General features: G+C 47.9%; 1 protein-coding gene across 1 annotated transcript in view; it reads right to left on the reverse strand.

Moving 5' to 3' along the window:
* The window catches only part of LOC8034516 (microtubule-associated serine/threonine-protein kinase 3-like), a 41,340-nt gene extending 23,947 nt beyond the window's left edge, over window positions 1–17,393 (reverse strand). The window contains exons 1-5 of the mRNA XM_040221953.3: window positions 17,369–17,393; window positions 10,582–10,634; window positions 7,914–8,117; window positions 3,513–3,674; window positions 1,608–1,699 (exon numbers count right to left, since the gene is read on the reverse strand). Coding sequence (XP_040077887.2) covers window positions 1,608–1,699; window positions 3,513–3,674; window positions 7,914–8,117; window positions 10,582–10,632 — 509 coding nt within the window. The 5' untranslated portion in view covers window positions 10,633–10,634; window positions 17,369–17,393. The remainder of the gene's footprint in view (window positions 1–1,607; window positions 1,700–3,512; window positions 3,675–7,913; window positions 8,118–10,581; window positions 10,635–17,368) is intronic.
* Between the last annotated feature and the right edge of the window lie 554 nt (window positions 17,394–17,947).

Genomic DNA, 17,947 nt, shown 5'->3' on the forward strand with positions numbered 1-17,947 from the left:
AGCTCACAATTTCTAAGTGGCTCGTGATCGGACCTGGCGGTCGGTAGCTTTTGCCTTTAGTCTATCGTAGAATGAGACGAAGTAGTAACGTCTAGTTTTTAAAGTTATTTATCGCTTCTTCGCATGGTCATCAGTGGCAATATTGAAGGAAACATGGGTAACCCTCAATGAACATACTGCTCGGCTACACTAACAACCTCACTAGCTGTTCGCGACTCCAGCGAACTTTAGAGGGCGCGCTCCTCAGGCAAAATGGCAGACGAAAGGAGGTCGTTTTCGTCGTTTAGCACGCGGACCACCACAAATTCCTTCACTCCAGCGTAAAATCAGCGTTACATTCGAAATAAAAGCGATTTTTCGACGGTAGAAACCTTCTTTAGTCAGCGCATAGGAATGACACGGCGGAATCATAAAAATAATTACTGGAAACGATGTTTGTTTCTATGCTGCCTACGGGAACCAAGCATCGATAGCAGACGGCAGAGTCGGAACGACCTTATCTCCTGAGCTTCTCGACGCTGCCGCTATGCGGCGTCGATTTCGCTGGAGTCGCGCATAGGGACATGTCCCTTTCTAAACCATCTCCACATTACTCGCTCCCCTTTCTACCTAATCACGCCCTGGCAGCTGGGAAGAGTTACCCTTCCCGGCTGGGGCTCTCCAACTAACACTATGGCTATAGGAAGCGTCTCCGACTGGTGTGCTCACCGCGTTCTAGGGTGACCACCCGTCCCGCGACTCGCGGGACTGTCCCGCATTGAAGGCTCGTGTCCCACGTCCCGCGAAAAATTCCCAAATCTTCAAAATGTCCCGCGTTTCACACTGTAGTAAAATTCACTCTACAACTCATGGTGCTGCCGAACAACGGGGAAGCGCGGAGGTCACTGGTAATCGAGTGAATCGCAATGGTACGCCATTTTCTATCCAAGCATTGCGGGAAGCGATCGTCGTTCCGCAGGAGACCCGACGAGCATGCGCCGTTGTGCCTCTCCCCTTAGTGGCAAAATATTGTAAAAGAAAATTGCTCGTAGTATTGCCAATATTTTTGATATCGCTGTTTTAACGCAAAAGGGTTGCTGTTGATTTCTTTTTTTAGTGACGACAGCCACACAAGGCAAAAAGAAAAAGAACATATTGTTAAAAATTTGCGTAGGACCATTTTCATAAAAGTAAGCGTTGACAAGAAACAATAACCCGAAAAAGATTTATTGTTTCTTAATTTCATTTGATGCATTGAATGCTGCAGGAGTTGATTTTTATACTTTCAAATTCGAGACATTTAGAAACCTATTTGGCATAAAAAGATATATCACTGGGAGTGAAAACTATTTCAGCTTAATTGCTGCAATACAATTTGCACGTGTATAAACAGCACAAGATATTAAATCTGTTAACAGGGCCTCGGTTTGTGGTGTGCGTGTTAAAAAATTTCCTCAGTGTTGCTTGACGAGGTTTTGACAGAAAGGTATTTGAATGTGTAGGCTGATGATACTCATTTGGTTTCCCGATTATTTTTTTATCGACATAATATTGATCTAAGCTCTTGGACACGATCGTTTATAAAACAAGAACGAGAAAAGTGCACCGCGAAGCCGATTGTTTCTTACCCGAAGCCTCCAGCGCCGAGCATTTTGATATTCTTGAAGTCCCGAATTTTCGGAATGAAATTGACGAATGAAGGCTGTTTCGGAAGGTTCATCTGAAGAAGATTAAAAGAACGGCAATTAGCGCATCGGCTTAGATAGAAAAAGAAAAGATCCACCTGCCTAAGACATTTCGTCAAATGCAGTAAAGGTATGATTAATACTAACGCGCAGTTCCTACCGTACTACGCAGCCGCCGTTCTCACTCCACGCGGCGAAACGCGATTGATCGTTCGCTCTTTGAAGTCGAACCACAGTCGTTGCTGACACTCTCTCATGCCCTTGCTTCGGTGCGACCAACAACATCCAACAACTCAATAAACGACAACCTTCGAGCGGGGGACCATTTCATGAAAAGCAAAGACCATACGCAGTGATTCCAAAGATCGCCACGTGACTTGTGAAAAAAAAGAGTAAAAAACGATTAGCTCGTGTTTTCTTTTTCACCTGAGGCAATTGGCTATTGACCAGCTTGCCCGCATAGTTATTCTTCTTTAAAAAGTACGCACGCCTGCTCGGAGCTCCTCCTCGTGCTGTTAGAGTCACTGTCAACTTAAGAAACACAGGACGTGGCCATGCAGTTCGGAGCATCTTGTTATGGCTTCGGAGCCATTAGGATTGCTACGTTGGCCGATAAGAAGGAAGCAGGAAGCGTCAACCTAATAAGACACGCCCCTGCGTTTCTGATGCTGTCAGTGAAGATGTTGTGTGAGTTGAGGGGGGCTACAAGCCAACGTTTACCATTGATTAACCAGGGTAATTTTTAGTGGTGAAAGTTAATAGCCGGATTACCTGACAGTCACATACAGGTATAGAGCTATTGAGCGCGTGATGACAACGAATTTCTACATCTTTGAATAGCCCCTACCGTTTTGAGAGACGACAAGTTTCCAAGTCTCCCAGATGTCCGTTTGCGCGAATTGGTGGGTACAAAAAATATAATGGAATTGGGCATACACGCGTACTGTATTGGGATTTTAGTTGAGAACTCTCTTTGTTAACCACATTATCTCTTTTATCGCAATGTAGACTCTTACAGCGGTGCTCTGCCGTATTTTTATGGTGTCCTCATACTAACTATATTTTAAAAACACCGGGTTGATATTTAAAAATTTTAAATTAAAAATAGCTAGTGAGAAAATGGCAAATTAAGGCGATGCCAAGTCCAAGGAAAACAATTTTCTCTGCGCTTTTAATTGGCCTGACATTATAGGTGGGCTGACCTGCAGGTTGAGCAGGCAGTCTAGAAAAAGAGCATGACACGCGTTCGTTTTGGTCTCTTTGTATTTTTATGACTCGATGGAATCCTGCCACAAATTACATGACTTTCGTTTATAATTATTACCGTCTATCCCCCCTTCCCTTTCTTTCCCCCTTTTTTATTTTTCCAAATTTTCCTGTTCTTTACGGCCCGCTCCATCTACTCTTCGGGGCGATTTGGCCCGCTGCACTAAAAGGTTGACGACCTCTAGTGTACGCGAATGAGCATGGTTCTTCGAGTGGCTATCAAAGGCCTTCTAGTACCCCAGACGTGTTGAGCAACCTCACGGCGCTTCTCAGAAGGGCACACGAACCTTCGACATTCTTGCTCCATGGCGAGGCGGCGCCGCTCAGACATCTCTCCCTTTTTCTACCGTGGTCCAGGTTACAGCGTGGTCTAGCTCTAGATGAGCAATTTAGCGAGTGCAGTACAACCGCTAGCTAGGGTCTTCAACGCGCACCACGCAGTAGTGATACACGACCGTACGCCAGTACGATGATCATCCAGATCGAAAAGAGCAGGGGTAGGGATGAAACTCAGGATCCTGGGTTCTGCAGCCTGAGCTTTCGCTCCAGGCGCATTTTATAGGAATACCAACTTATACTGACCCGTTCGACCTTGTTAACTATGGCGTCACCGATGGCCATCCAATCCGTGACGGGGACTTCGGCGATCTTTTCTAGAGAGGTGGCAACCTCGCCGATGATGATGGTCAGCTTGCGCACAGTGGCACCGAGGGACTTAGCCACATCAGGATCCTTCTTGATGCACTGCGTCGTGAGGCCAAGTCACTCGAGAGTCTCCAGCAGCACGCGCGTAGAGTATATAAAAAAGATACGCATTATGCTTTTTGAAGGAGGTAATGGGCTTTTGTGATAGGCATTACGAGTGCTTTCTGTCGCGAATCAACGATAATTATTTTTGTATTGTATTCTTTACGCCGAGAATCCGTACAGGAAGACGATACTGTGGGCGTACGTCTAGCCAAGGGCATAAGGAATAGTAATTTCGCGCTTTTATTGACGATCCGCAAGAGACAAACAAGCAGCGCCTAAAGAGCATCGTCACGTCGTTCGTTTGCCTTTTTGCGTTTGCTATCAACGGCTACAGACCTTTGCACAAATCGCCTTCTGCGCGGTGCCATCTTTGTTTGCTGGGCTGTGGAAGGCCTTCTGAGCATGCGCTGTTGCTCTGCTGCGAGGTCTGTTAGACCCCGCACATGCGTCCACAGGTCAGTGAATAAGCAGTTTTAGAGCGCAGCTCTTAGGGGCCCGTTCCCGGCTTGAGCGGCGTCGCCGTCGGCGTCGGCGTAACCGCAACCCTCGTAACCCTCGTGAGGGTTACGAGGGTTACGAGGGTTAATCTCATGAGGGTTACCCTCACGAGGATCACGAGGGCCACGAGGGTTACTTACCCTCGTAACCCTCACGAGGGTTACGAGGGTTAGTTACCCTCAAAAGGGTTACCTTCACGAGGGTTACCCTCACGAGGGTTACTTACCCTTGTAACCCTCACGAGGGTTACGAGGGTTACTAACCCTCGTGAGGGTAACCCTCGTGAAGGTAACCCTTTTGAGGGTTACGAGGGTTAGTAACCCTCGTGAGGGTAACCTTCACGAGGGCTACCCTCACGAGGGTCACGAGGGTTATGAGAGTTACCCTCACGAGGGTTACTTACCCTCGTAACCCTCACGAGGGTTACGAGGGTTAGTAACCCTCGTGAGGGTAACCTTCACGAGGGTTACCCTCACGAGGGTCACGAGGGTTATGAGAGTTACCCTTACGAGGGTCACGAGAGTTACCCTCACGAGGGTCACGAGAGTTACCCTCACGAGGGTCACGAGAGTTACCCTCACGAGGGTTACTAGGGTTACCCTCACGAGGGTCACGATGGTTACCCATTTCAAGTGACCCCCCTGGGGTCACGTGACCTGGGGATACCCCGAGGTCACGTGACCCCCGTTGACGTCATAGCCACTGATGACGTCATCAGTGACGTCACTGATGATGTCACCGGCATCCGCATCGTCATCGTCATCATCACTGATGACGTCATTAGTGACGTCACTGATGACGTCACCGGCATCCGCATCGTCATCATCATCACTGATGGCGTCATCAGTGACGCTACTGATGACGTCATCGGTATCGTCACGTGGCCCCAGGTCACGTGACTCCCGCGACGTCACGTGACGCCCCAAGGTCACGTGACTCCCACAAGGTCACGTGACCCCCAAGGTCACGTGACCCCCCGCCCCCGAGGTCACTTGACCCACCCCCCAGTACCCTTCCCTCCTCCTCCTCAAGAGCTGCGCTCTAATTCGGCGTTACAGGGAGTTGTAAACGGCTTTCATTTTTTGCCTAGGCGATAAGCGATGCAATCAAGCACAACAAAAAATGTGCGGGATAACGACGCGTTTAGTGGGTGAGATTGGTTTAACCGGTGGTGATGCCGAACGCAACGGCGAGTGCCATGACGACGCGCTTTTGGTACTGCTTGATTGGCTACATTGAGTGGCGGGGTTAACTGCTCACGGCGTTAACTGTAAAATGAAGTAAAGTCGTGGCACGAGACAGATTCTGACCAAATTGACGAAGCATGCAATTTGGTCAGACTCTGTCTCGTCTGAAAAACGACAATTCAAGAAGGCCGAGTTTACCATAGCATCCCAGATATTCTTAAAAAAAGGCCACTGAGTGTCGCAATAATTTTTGTTGCTGTAGTATGCATTGCTTGCGGAGCGTGATAGCAACTGTAGGGACCCATTTGCACGGTACGCATATAAGACAAGAAGGATAAGCGCGTGCCGCGGGACAAGAACGAGCTCGAGAGACAAAACGACCGGCGTGACATAATAAGCTCCCTGTGATCGCAGCTACCGTTCATGGAATCCACACATCTAATGTAAATATTGTAAAATATTGTAGATAGAGTATTAAAGAGTCAAGTACCGCGTACCTACAATTGGTGACCCGGACGTGATTGCCCAAGATGGCCTTCCAATCGACATCTTCAGTTGCGCCGCCAGTCACAACGTCTCCGCCAACCGTCATCACTACGGTTACCTCTGCTGCCGTCCCAATTACAAGTTGCCTTCCTATCTCTGGGTACCCTAATCAACCAGAGATCGCGGCAGCAACACTGAAGCTTCCTGATTTCTGGGTGACGGACAGTGAGCTCTGGTTCCTGCACATCGAAGCTACCTTTCGGCGGAAAAGAGTAACATCCCAGAGTACCATGTTTGACTATGTAGTCGCTGCACTCCCACAAGCGGCAACAGCACTAGTACGTGACATCCTGCGTACACCCCCCACCGACCTTCCCTATGACCGATTGAAAACGGAGCTCATCCGGCGAATGACCGCATCAGAGCAGCAGAGACTGCAGCAGCTGCTAACATCAGAAGAGCTTGGGGACAGAAAGCCATCTGAACTCCTTCTACAAATGCACCAACTACTAGGAGACAAGGCACAAAACTTAGATCGTTCCATCTTCTGAGAGCTATTCCTACAAGGACTTCCTCAAGATGTCCGAATGGTCCTGACTACTGCAGACTCCTGCTCACTTGAATCTCTAGCTCGCATGGCTGACAAGATGATGGAAGTTCGATCACCTGGCATTTCTGCCGTATATCCCAACTCTTCCCAGACTCGACCACAACCCAGACCGCAGAGTGAAGACGACCGTGTTTCTCAACTTTGCTTAAAAGTTTATCAACTCGCCGACGAGCTAGCAAGCCTGCGTTCAGCACAGCAGCAAACTCTTCGAGGACGAAGCCCGCAACGCGGTTTCACACGATTCAGTCGCCCACGCTCCTCCTTAACACCGAGGACATGCTGGTACCACACCAAGTTTGGCATGCAAGCACAAAAGTGTCATCCTCCATGCTCATTCGCGGAAAACGAGTCAGTCACCCGCCCGCGGCGGCAAGCGTAGTAGACTCGGAGACAAGCCGCCTCTTCTTCGTTACGGATCGCACCACAAAAGTCCGGTTCCTCGTCGATACAGGCGCAGAAGTTTGCGTGGTTCCACCAACACCAGAAGATCGCCGACGACGTGGTGATTTTCCCTCACTCCAAGCAGTGAACGGATCAGCGATAAAGACGTACGGGGAAAGATCTCTGACACTTGACTTCGGCTTGCGTAGGCTGTTTCGTTGGGTTTTTCTTGTGGCCGATGTTCACCATTCTATTATCGGAGCTGACTTTCTACGTCGTTTTGGGATTGTCGTCGACTTAAGTCACAATCGACTCCTGGACTCTGAAACTCACATCAGTGTTCAAAGCATCGCATCTAACGTCGACTCACTTAGCCCCGTGTTACTACGACCTAATCCAACAACGACGTGGTTTAAGATACTGCACGAGTTTCCATCTCTCACAAGCACTTGCAGTGCACACAACCCAGTCAAACACACCATAACACACTGCATAAAGACTACTGGTCCTCCTGTTTTCGCCCGTCCTCGCCGTCTCGCACCGGAACGCTTGAAAATAGCAAAACAGGAATTTGACCACATGCTCGAACTTGGATTTATCCAGCCGTCTTCAAGCACGTGGTCGTCAGCTCTACACATGGTTCCAAAAAAATCTAGTGATTGGAGACCCTGTGGGGATTACCGTGCTTTAAACAACATCACAGTACCCGATAGATACCCTATCCCACTTCTGACACCATCTCGAAGCTTGTCCGGACTACGCTTCTCTTCTAGGGGGGAGCTAGTGTAGGGACCCATTTGCACGGTACGCATAGAAGACAAGGATAAGCCCGTGCCGCGGGACAAGAACGAGCTCGAGAGACGGAACGACCGGCGTGACATAATAAGCTCCATGTGATCGCAGCTACCGTTCATGGACTCCGCACATCTAATGTAAATATTGTAAAATATTGTAGATAGAGTATTAAAGAGTCAAGTACCGCGTACCTACAGAGCCATCAAAAGGGCGCACGGATCTTACCTTGTTCGCGAACGTTATTACGTTTGCCGGGTGAGACAAACTACGGCTCACCATGGTGTGGAGTCCGATTAGGTTCTCGACCATGTCGCGCATGTCTTGGTAGTTGATCACCTGCTTGTTGAGCTTGAGCAGACACTCCTGCGCATGGAGGACAACTTCCTCCTGGCAGAAGTGGGACAGGGGGTCGCGCAGAAGGGACACCTTGCTCTCTCGCTTGATGAAGAACTCGAGCAGCACGGTGGCCGTCTTGGGAATCTGCCGTGAACGCCCCAACGGGGCGATCAAGTGATCCCTTTATACTTTCATAGCATTGTTATATGCTAGGCTTTTTTCGCTTGGCCTCTGCAATTTTAGTATTCACGTATTCGCCACTGGCGAACGGTTTAACATTTTTTTTATTTTACCATCAGAGAGCGGTGCACATCCGGAGCCTTCGGGCCAGCAGCTATACATCTTTCCAGAGACTCACTCAGACGAAAAATGCTGAGTCATTGAGCTGTGGACGCATGCGCGGAGTCCAATGTTCTGCAGAAGATGGCTACTGCAGATGCTATAAACGCGTTCCACAGCCCAGCAGACAAAGATGGCGGCACACAGAAGGCGTTTTTTAGAATAGTCTATACACCAACTCATGTTTCTTACGTCACACCTCAAGGCGATGGTGCTAATTGTGAAAAGCGGCACGCACAGATGCATCTTAGATCGAAGAAAGAAAAAGCTTGTCCGCGTGCGCATTCTGTGAAACGTTTGTGAACAAACTGCTTGCGTAGAAGCAAGCAAGGAGTCGATGCATATTTCGGCAGCACGGAACCCTAATGGAAACAATTACAGCTGTTCTTACGAGAGCACGTAAATTAAATTGTGTTATGTGCATGTTAAGAGAGCAGGAAGTTATTTAGCATCAGTGGGCGTCCTAGTGTCTCCGTTGTAAATAAGAAATTTAGCCAGTGCAGTACCACTGCCAGCTTGGGGTCTAGAACGTGCATCACGCAGTAGCTATGCACAACCGTATGGCGGCACGATGCTCATCCAGATCGAAACGGGCAGGGGTGGGGATTGAACCCAGGATCCCCGAGTGCTGCAGCGCGAGAATGGCTCCAAGCGCTCATTGCTGCGGTGCTTGGAGAGCGACCATCCATTCACCAAATTACACAAGTTAAATCGTCTAAATGAAAGCAAAAAAAAAAATTAAACAAAGGAGAGAACTTTTTAAGAACTGAAATTAAAAATAATAATAAAAAATCTAGGAGACAATGGAAGATATAAGGCGCTGTGAATGCCGCACATTACTCCTCGTGGTTGCGGTGGTAAAGTAATTTCGAACAGGGCTGAATTCTTTCTACCCAGACACTGAAACGACGAAGTGCATGAGAAGGCAGAAATAACGAGCAAAGTCGCCGGGGCTGACGGCGATGAATGTTTGATGATTCTTTGGGTGGTGGTTGTGGTGATATACTTTTGTGTTTTAACTGGGAGTTTGAGCCACCGCTTCTGAGTCTGACAACGTTCAGCTGCGGCAAGGCTACGACTGTTTAACAGAATTCTGATTGAAATTATGTCTGTCACAACATATGAACATCAGAACAGGCTACACCTCTCCTCCCCCCCCCCCCCCCCTTAAAAAAAAAAAACAAAAAAAAACAATGTTTAGTTCAGTGCCTATTGTGTCGTAGCGCACGGACATATATGGCGGAACATAGTTTCTTTGATCTGCGCTCTCAATAAAGAAAGATACCATGGATGTCTCTCGTTCTTCGTCGAGGCCAGGGCAGAGATATTGCAAACAAAAATGTGCAACGATAAATATCGAGGTATAGATACAGTTTGCCGAGCGTACAAATAGGAGGATGAAAACGCTGTACAGGTGATACTCTATTCAAATACCTTCAGTGGCCAAAAGAGGAAACCATTTAGTAGAGGCAGAATTATTTAGTTAAGAACAGCGAACGAAAACACACTCCGAGAAGCTGGAGAGAACTAAGCAGAGATCAACTCACTGGTGCAGTAATGCGAAAAGAGAAGAAACACTTGTTTTATTTTCGCCCTGGGCGGTGACAAGGGGCTTCTGTGGTTCTCCAAGGCGCGTCAAGGCTGTTTACAAACTATTCCAAGTATAGCCTTCTGCGCGACGTAACGCGTTCTGAACTTGCGGAGTAGTCTTATTCTGCGGATTATCCGATTCCACGAATGCTTCCTGTGCTTAGTGAGAGGTTATTTGTTGGCTTCAGTGATAAGGGCGCTGGAAAGGTGTTCACAACTCTGTAAGTGTGAAACAATGGCTAGGTGATAAAAGCTGCCGCCCGACTGAAGGGATTGAGGTGTATTTATCCATCTATCTTCCCAATCATATATCTATTTAGGCATTTGTTTATGTGAAGTTGAAAATGATTAGTTTGTAAAAAGTAGCGTAGTAACACTACTTATTTCTCTTGAGAATGGAGTCTCCCTTGCGGTTCATATGTTGCAACATACAATGTTACACAGCTAAGGAAATAGGCGCTGGTCGTCGCTAGAGGCACACTTGTTTGCGGGCGACGCCTACTCTCCGTTAGGGCAATGGCGCTCTATCGCTGTTTATGGGGCAACCTGAACGAATGTCCCGCTCCCCCTATACACGCCGCTATGTAGGCGCCTGTGCAGTGGAGGCATGGATAAGCACTTGCCTTTTTGCCTTGCAAGCGATAAAAAAAGGAAGATCGGGTGGCGCTTTTGCACGTACCTTCGGAAAGAGCAGCACCAGCATCTTTCCCGACGCCTTTCTCTTGTCCATAGCTGCTAAAAATTAAAGAAAAGAAATGAAACGGTATTTATTTTCGCGTGCTTCTACTGTTCCACCGAATTCTTATAGTGCGGTCTGATAGCAGTTTCAGTGGTACTGAGTCGATTCATATGAGAGCAATGGGCAAATCAGCTCGCCGGCCCCCTTGGCTCTGAGCGTCGTGCGCGGCACACTCTTGATATGATAATTTAAAAGCGGCATTTTGATTAAAAAAATATTGCATTCTTCTTTTCCCGTTTTTTCAACATATCCATATCCACCCCCCCCCCCGCCCACACACACACACAGACACACTTTTTGGTCCCAAAAATGCCAAAGAACAAATGACAAAACAAGAAGCATGAACATCATACGTCACGCACTACGCCTGCGTTTCTTAAGTTGTCACTAACTATGAAGCTGGCAAGTACTTAAAGAAACTCACGGGTCGAAAGAAACACCAAAAAGGCCGAAACGTGATCCGCGATGGCTCATCGCACTTACAGTTTTCAAAGCCATCATTTGCGAATGCGTTTTGTGCACAATGTATGTGTGCACCATCATTAAAGGGAAGCCCAAGAGCTTTTGAATTTGATTAAAAACACTTGATCCTTTCTAATCCGACTTCAGGCATAATAAATTTGTGAACAAGTAAGCTATTTCATGCCCGCGATACCTAAAGACACGCCTTCGATGTTCCGTTGAAACCACGCCGCTCCGCGGCAGCGGGGGAGGGCGATAAAAGGAAACGCAAAAACGTGACGTCACAAAAGGTTCCTCGCGCGTGCTCCTCGATTCGCAGAGCCGGCTTCGTGTGTCGTCAATACTGAGCTAGTTGGCGATTCATACTTCTGAAAGATGCTATACTTCGTTTCAGCTTAGATACGAGCGCGGCCGATGTTATGAGCAGAAGGGCCAATCAAACGGCGAAAGAGGCACAACGTCCATGGCGTGTTCTCTGCAGTTGATAGGACCAGCCGGTATTCGCCGTCTCTCTGTGCGTGCTCCTCCGCCGGCTAGTCTTATCAAGCGCCAAGAGCACACCATGAAGCTCCGTTTTTTGCGGTGCTTAATTGGCCTTTGTGCTCATAACAGCGGCCACGCTCGGACGTAAGGTGAAACGAAGTTTAGCTTAACGTACAAGGAAGATACACGAAAAGAGAGAGAGAGAGACAGATAGATAGATAGATAGAGAGAAAAGAGGACAAACACACTGCTGGACTAGCGAGCATTTACTGAAGATCTTCTTCCACACCCAACAGTTTTGTATCTCGAAACGAATGGGTGTGGAAAAAGAAAATGTTTATCTTCAGTAAATGGTTGCTAATCCAGCAGTTCCCAGCACATTTCTACAGTAGAGGTAGGCCCCCAGCGAAGCCGAGGAGCTTACGCGAAGCGGAGGCGAAAGGAGGCAAGGAGTGCCAGTTGATCGTTGTGGGAAAAATGCAATTAGAATCACGCCTTGTCATTTTATGACGTCACGACTCGACCAACCAATGACGTTCGGCGGCAACGAGCGGCTGTATGTTTTTCTTCCGATTTTCTTCACGTTCATTGTCGTTTTGAGGACAAATGATAGTGATATTTAGATTCTCTAGGAAAACCTACGCCAGCAAAAATCATTAAAGCACAAAAAAAAGTTTCAGCTTTTTTCAAGTTCTTAGTTGTGAGCGAAAAGGAAATGAATGACACTTGTTATCTCTTGGAATCAGCATTTGGACTTCCTAGGAATGAAACGCATCACTATGGGCGTTGGTTATTGGCGACCAGATGTATTGGTGGATTCCTCTTACGGTTCTTATCGTGACGACAGAAACAGGGTTATCGATTGCCAGCGGCAATTTCTATGGCATTTAAGAAAGCACGGTAGTGGCTAGTAAAATCACTGGAAGAGTCTTGTTGATTGACTTGCTGTGCGTTGCAGAACGTGCACGCCGTCAGACACGCATCGTTCCTTGTGCTCAGGTATTGTCATGCCGCCCATCCATCTCACCAGAGACAGCTAAGTGATGGGGAACAATCTCGGTTCCTGCCTGAACTTTGGATCGTGGTCCAAGGCTGAGTTGATGTTTGGTGGTAATGTAGCACCCCCTAAAATGGTGACATATTTTTGGTTCTTGACGTTGGCAGCGGCCTTCTTTACCAGCCAAGTCTGGACTCGCTCCCAACAGACATCTGTGTATTGTGCAGCAGTCCGAATGTGGCTTTTGTAGGCACTTTCTGCAGCGTATCCTCCCAAACCGGGCGAATAGCACTTGAATTTCGGGTTTTATTGACCAGGTTATTTCCAATAAACTTTAGTTGAGAGTGCTCCTTATCCAGTTTCCGTTCGTTTTATTGTCCCTGTATTTACGTCGCTGTTGTTTCCTTTGCAACAATAGACCGATGTTACCAGCCCGTTTGGGTACGCCACCACTGCCGCAATGCATCGCAGGAAAGTTAGTCTTTGTGCGCGTGCGACAACCTTACTGAAGATCTGCGCGTGCAGAGCACGAGACAGCATGAACCGTCTCGTGCACTGCCGATTGCCTACTGTGAACTATAGTTATGGCGGCGTCACGCATGCGTGGAACGCTTAGTGAGATCCGTCTATTCTGCCAGAGAGCCAGTTCGCTGACTGACAACAGGAGCAGGGCGAAGCCCCGACAAGGGCACAGGCCACCAGACGTAAACTTCCACATGCCCGAACCCCGGAAGCCATGGTGGACCAAACGCCAAAATGAGCGCGCAACGGGACGATACAAAAAAAAAAGAAAAAAAAAGAACAACAAACAAACATGGTGTTGCTCTCCACCTGCCCAAAGGGTCGGGAACGATGCCTCAGCAACCCCAGCGGTGTAGTCGTTGTTTTGTTTAAGAACCCACCACCGACGTGAAGAGAACACGTGCAGGAACCGGTTTTTCACGCGCTTCATAACAAAAAAAGAAGTATACACTCCGTGCAACGCGACTGGCGCGCCGCTGCGCGGCCGGTAGCGACGGTAGGCAGTGAGAACCCCGGAGAAACCGAAACCGAAACCACGCCGCGTACTTTGGTACGCATTGAAGTCGGAGTGGTGCGGTTGCGCTGGGTTCACGGCATGAAGTGCTGCCTGTGCTGCGTCATTAAGTGCTTCAATAGTTATGCGCCGTACCTCGTGGAGACAAAGTTTCACAGTTTTTCACCTCGCCGATGTTTTCTGGGACAGCGACAACGATGGAGCCGTGCCGTACGACACGAGAAATTTGGTCTCCCGATCATGTCTGCCACTGTGTCATCACGGCTGACATATTCTACACTGCCGCTTTGCGCTCTGCGTTTGTTTTCGTACCAGTAACGCCTACATGTGTAAGCGCCGATGGGACGAACTGAAATGCCATCCCACACTCGCGGGTATGCAGTGCCAATTTCGTTGGAGGAATGCCCTCCAAAGAAGTTTCGTCCCCATCGTACGTGTCATTGATATTTCCGGACAAGTATGGCGCGCAATCTGTACTTCATGAAGAAAGATTCGAACGGTAAAAAAAGTGACAAATATAAACCTAAAGAAAACAACAATGAAACTCGGAATCACTGGAGAATCGACGTTCGAGTATGGAAGTTTATGTGGTGTGCTTTCTTTCTGGATCAGCCTCCTTTTGGATGTGAAAACGCTGACACCCTGAGTTCTGTAGACAACAATTTTTTTTCTCGGCTTTAGAGCCACCTATCGCAAAGTGGTTCGAACTGGAAGTACCGTCCACTGGTCTCTTTTTACCTGTAAAGTGTGCACCTCCCACGATGAGTGATATTATCTTGACAGCCTTTGACGGTCAAAACTGGTTCCCATTTAGTTACGCCGCCCAAACTAAATTTCCACCTGGTTTCGCTATGCCAACTCTTTTTGTTATAATAAGTGTTGTGCCAAGTGACGGTCATGTCAAAGTACCTGTGCGCCGAAAATCAGCACCTCGCACAACAGGTTATTACACAACAGCTGACCGCAAAAGCCCTTGGCGGCCAAACCATGTGTTGGCCGACATATTTGTTTTCTCGGCTTTGGAACCACCTTCCGTAAAGTTGTTTCAATTGGAAGTACAGATCTCCACCAGTCCCTTCCTACCTGTAAAGTCTCCACCTCCCACAATCAGTGGTATCATCTTGACAGCCTTTTCATGGTCAAAACCGGTTCCCATTGAGTTACGCCGCCCAAACCAAATTTTCACCTGGTTTCCCTATGCCACCTTTTTCTTTTTGTATAATAAGTGCTGTGTCATGTTACTGTCAAGTCCAAGCACCTGTCTACCCAAATCTGCACTTTGCACAGCCCGCTATAACACAACATTTTGGGTCCAATATTGGATATCCCGTACAGCTTTATTTCTTTATTCGTTAGAAACATAACTTTCACACCTGCTGTCTTAAAGAAACTTGGCACTCTTCGTGCACAAACTTAGTGAACATCTCACTCGCCTCCAAATATCATCGTTCCAGCAGTCCTAGGTTTACAGCGACGAGCGAAATAAATTTCTCACTCAGAGCAATTATGGTGGCGGCCGTCTTGTTTTTCGGAAAATTGCTCCAACTCCTTTTTCGGCCGCAACTAGAGAAATTACCCCTAATAACGACTCAAACTCAATATATAAGAAGTGGAGAACAGCTAAATGCCCTTCTGCCCCAGCACTCATGCAACGTCACCCTCAACTTATCGGCTCAAAAAGCAAAAGTTTCGTCCGCGCGCGCTTCCGCCGCCAGTTTGGCATGCGAAAAGGCGCCGCAGGCTGCTGAACGCGCCTCACAGTCGAACACCAGCTCCTCCGCTAGCGGCGCTGCGCGCGTTTTTCAAAGCGCCCCCTATAGTTCCCGCACGGAGTGTATAGACGTGCGGAACAAAATGGGCAGATGTTATTTAAAGTCACTGGATCCTAGGAAAGTAGTGCCATTGCATTCCCTGCCTGCTAGTCGTACAAAAAGAAATACAAGCATATATAGACAACCGTACATCGCTAGGTGAATGGCTGATTTGTCTCAGCTGCCATGGGAATTGCCATTTCGGTCCGGTCAAATCCTCGAAGCTTCGAAAAGGTCGTTGTGAACCAGTATAACCAATATCGCTATGGAGTATCATTGTACTAAAAGCGTCTTCGACGCTGTGTGTGCAATCCACTTGTCAATGATAATTATCTAATTCAGATGTCTTACAATGGTATTGCTCTTCTTGGGTATTTAATGACAGGATAGTTATTTTTCAATGCCGCCAAGCACCGACGCCACATTTGGTGGCGGTGCGTAGATGTGCGCTTGTTTCGCCGGTGTGTGGATAACGAAATCTTGGGGTTCAAGAAACGTCTCAATAAAGATACCCGTCATCAACGAATTTAGATCGGCTCACCAAGAATGAACAGATCAAGAATTAACGGTTCATTCTATGAACCAAAATGGCGACCATACGGGGAGCTTGGCGCTGCTTCCCCAGGATCCAGTGACATTAGTCACTAATAATCATCACGTCACAGTCCAAGCTTACAATCTGACGTACCTTCTCTTTCCATTGTTAAAAATAGAGCTAATCATACTCAAAAGGTCATCATCAGAGTTTTGCCAATCCTGAAAGGCCAATCACAGCGACGCTTTTGGCCGCACACGTCGCCAATAGAGCGTGGCGTACAATAAGTGAGCAAACTAAAGAAAAATTAAAGACGTTTACAAATCTCTCTAATGCGAAACTAGATACAAAACTTGAAAGTATAAAACAGAGAGGACGAGGACGAGAACAGGACATCATGAAAGATGTCCTGTTCTCGTCCTCGTCCTCTCTGTTTTATACTTTCAAGTTTTGTATCTATTAACCAACACGCTCGTTTTCAATTGTAACCGAAACTAGAGCACAGCTTTTGAGGAGGAGGAGAAGAGAGCGCGGAGGGGAGGGTATACCTTTCTCCTCCTCCGTACCCTCCCGTCCCCCTCCCCTCTGCCGCCTTGTCCCCCTCCTCCTCCTCCTTTCCTCCTCCTCCTCCCCTCCTCCTTTCCTCCTTCACTCCCATCCTTCTCCTTTCCTCCTCCTCCTCCATTCCTCCTCTTCCTCTCCCTCCTCCTTCCCTCATCTCCTTTTCCTCTTCTCCTCCTCCGCTTCGCTGACCAATGGTTCGCGGAGAGCACCTTCGGTCAGCGGGGAAATGGCGTTACGTGACACGAAGTCATGTGACGCCATTTTTCCGCTAAATTTAACGGCGAAACTTGTAGCGGGAAAATTTCCCCGCTAAATTTTGCGGGTTGAAGTTTCCCAGCTAAATTTAAGGGCTGTTTATACTCCGACGTTGAACGCAGTGAACGCAGCGTAGCGCAGGACGTGCGCCTTTCGTTGACCGGCAGCCAGGAACTCGATATCTGCGACCAATCAGTACCTGTGCTCTGGGCGGTACGCCGCGCCCGTCGACGTTACGTTGTAGTATAAACGTACCTTTAGCGGGGAAATCGACGTCATGTGACCTCAACACCAATTCAGTTTCCCCGTTAAATTTAGCGGGGCGATTACGCCGACGCCGACGCCGACGCCCACGCCACGAAACGCGGAAATGGGCGCCTGAGAGCTGCGCTCTAAAAATTCTACTTGTCATAGGTTTGTAGAAACGCCGGTTGATTTGCCGGGATTATGGTAGCTATAGCCACCATACCAAGATGGCAAATTTTTTGCAAGTCGTATGGAAGACAGGAAGGTCGCGCTGGAGGCAGAGCTTCTTATAAATTGGTATTCACCTCTGTTCATCCGCATGGGGTAAAGCGAAGCACCGTCTGCAGCGGACGCGGATTTTGATGGTGCGAAAGGAGTCCGACCCACCCTTACCGTCATCACGCGCTTGATCACGAAGCGTCATGTATAAGTATATATATCTATAAGCGTCACGAAGCGTCATGAAGTGTCGTGTATCGCGTCGTGTATTGTATTGTTATGTAAGCATAACATGGGTTATGCTTTTCGCTGATAGCGACCATTTCATGTAAACATTCCACCCTCTACGCGCATCTGTCATCGAGGAATACAGCGTGTTTTACAAATTAAAAAGTAACTCCGTTACCTCTTTCCGATTTTAGGGGTACGACTTTTTACTGAAGGAAGTATCCCTGAATTATAAGGTGCAATATTTTTTCTGATCCCTTGAGTAGTTTTGTAGATATGATACCTAAAGCTTTTGTTTCAGGGGCCTAGGCGAAACCAAAACTACCGGCTCAAGCATGATGGCGACCCTTGTGATCAGCTGCATGTCAATCGTGTGACGAAAGGTTCGTACCGCAGTGCTGCAAAACGTTCGACTGGCTATATTCCCAAGAGCCGTTCCACTCAATCAGGTAAGATGCTCCGGCTGTTTT

The sequence above is a fragment of the Ixodes scapularis genome, unplaced genomic scaffold (genome assembly GCF_016920785.2).
Source record: "Ixodes scapularis isolate PalLabHiFi unplaced genomic scaffold, ASM1692078v2 PGA_scaffold3__209_contigs__length_174095766, whole genome shotgun sequence".
Taxonomy (NCBI): Eukaryota; Metazoa; Arthropoda; class Arachnida; order Ixodida; family Ixodidae; genus Ixodes; species Ixodes scapularis.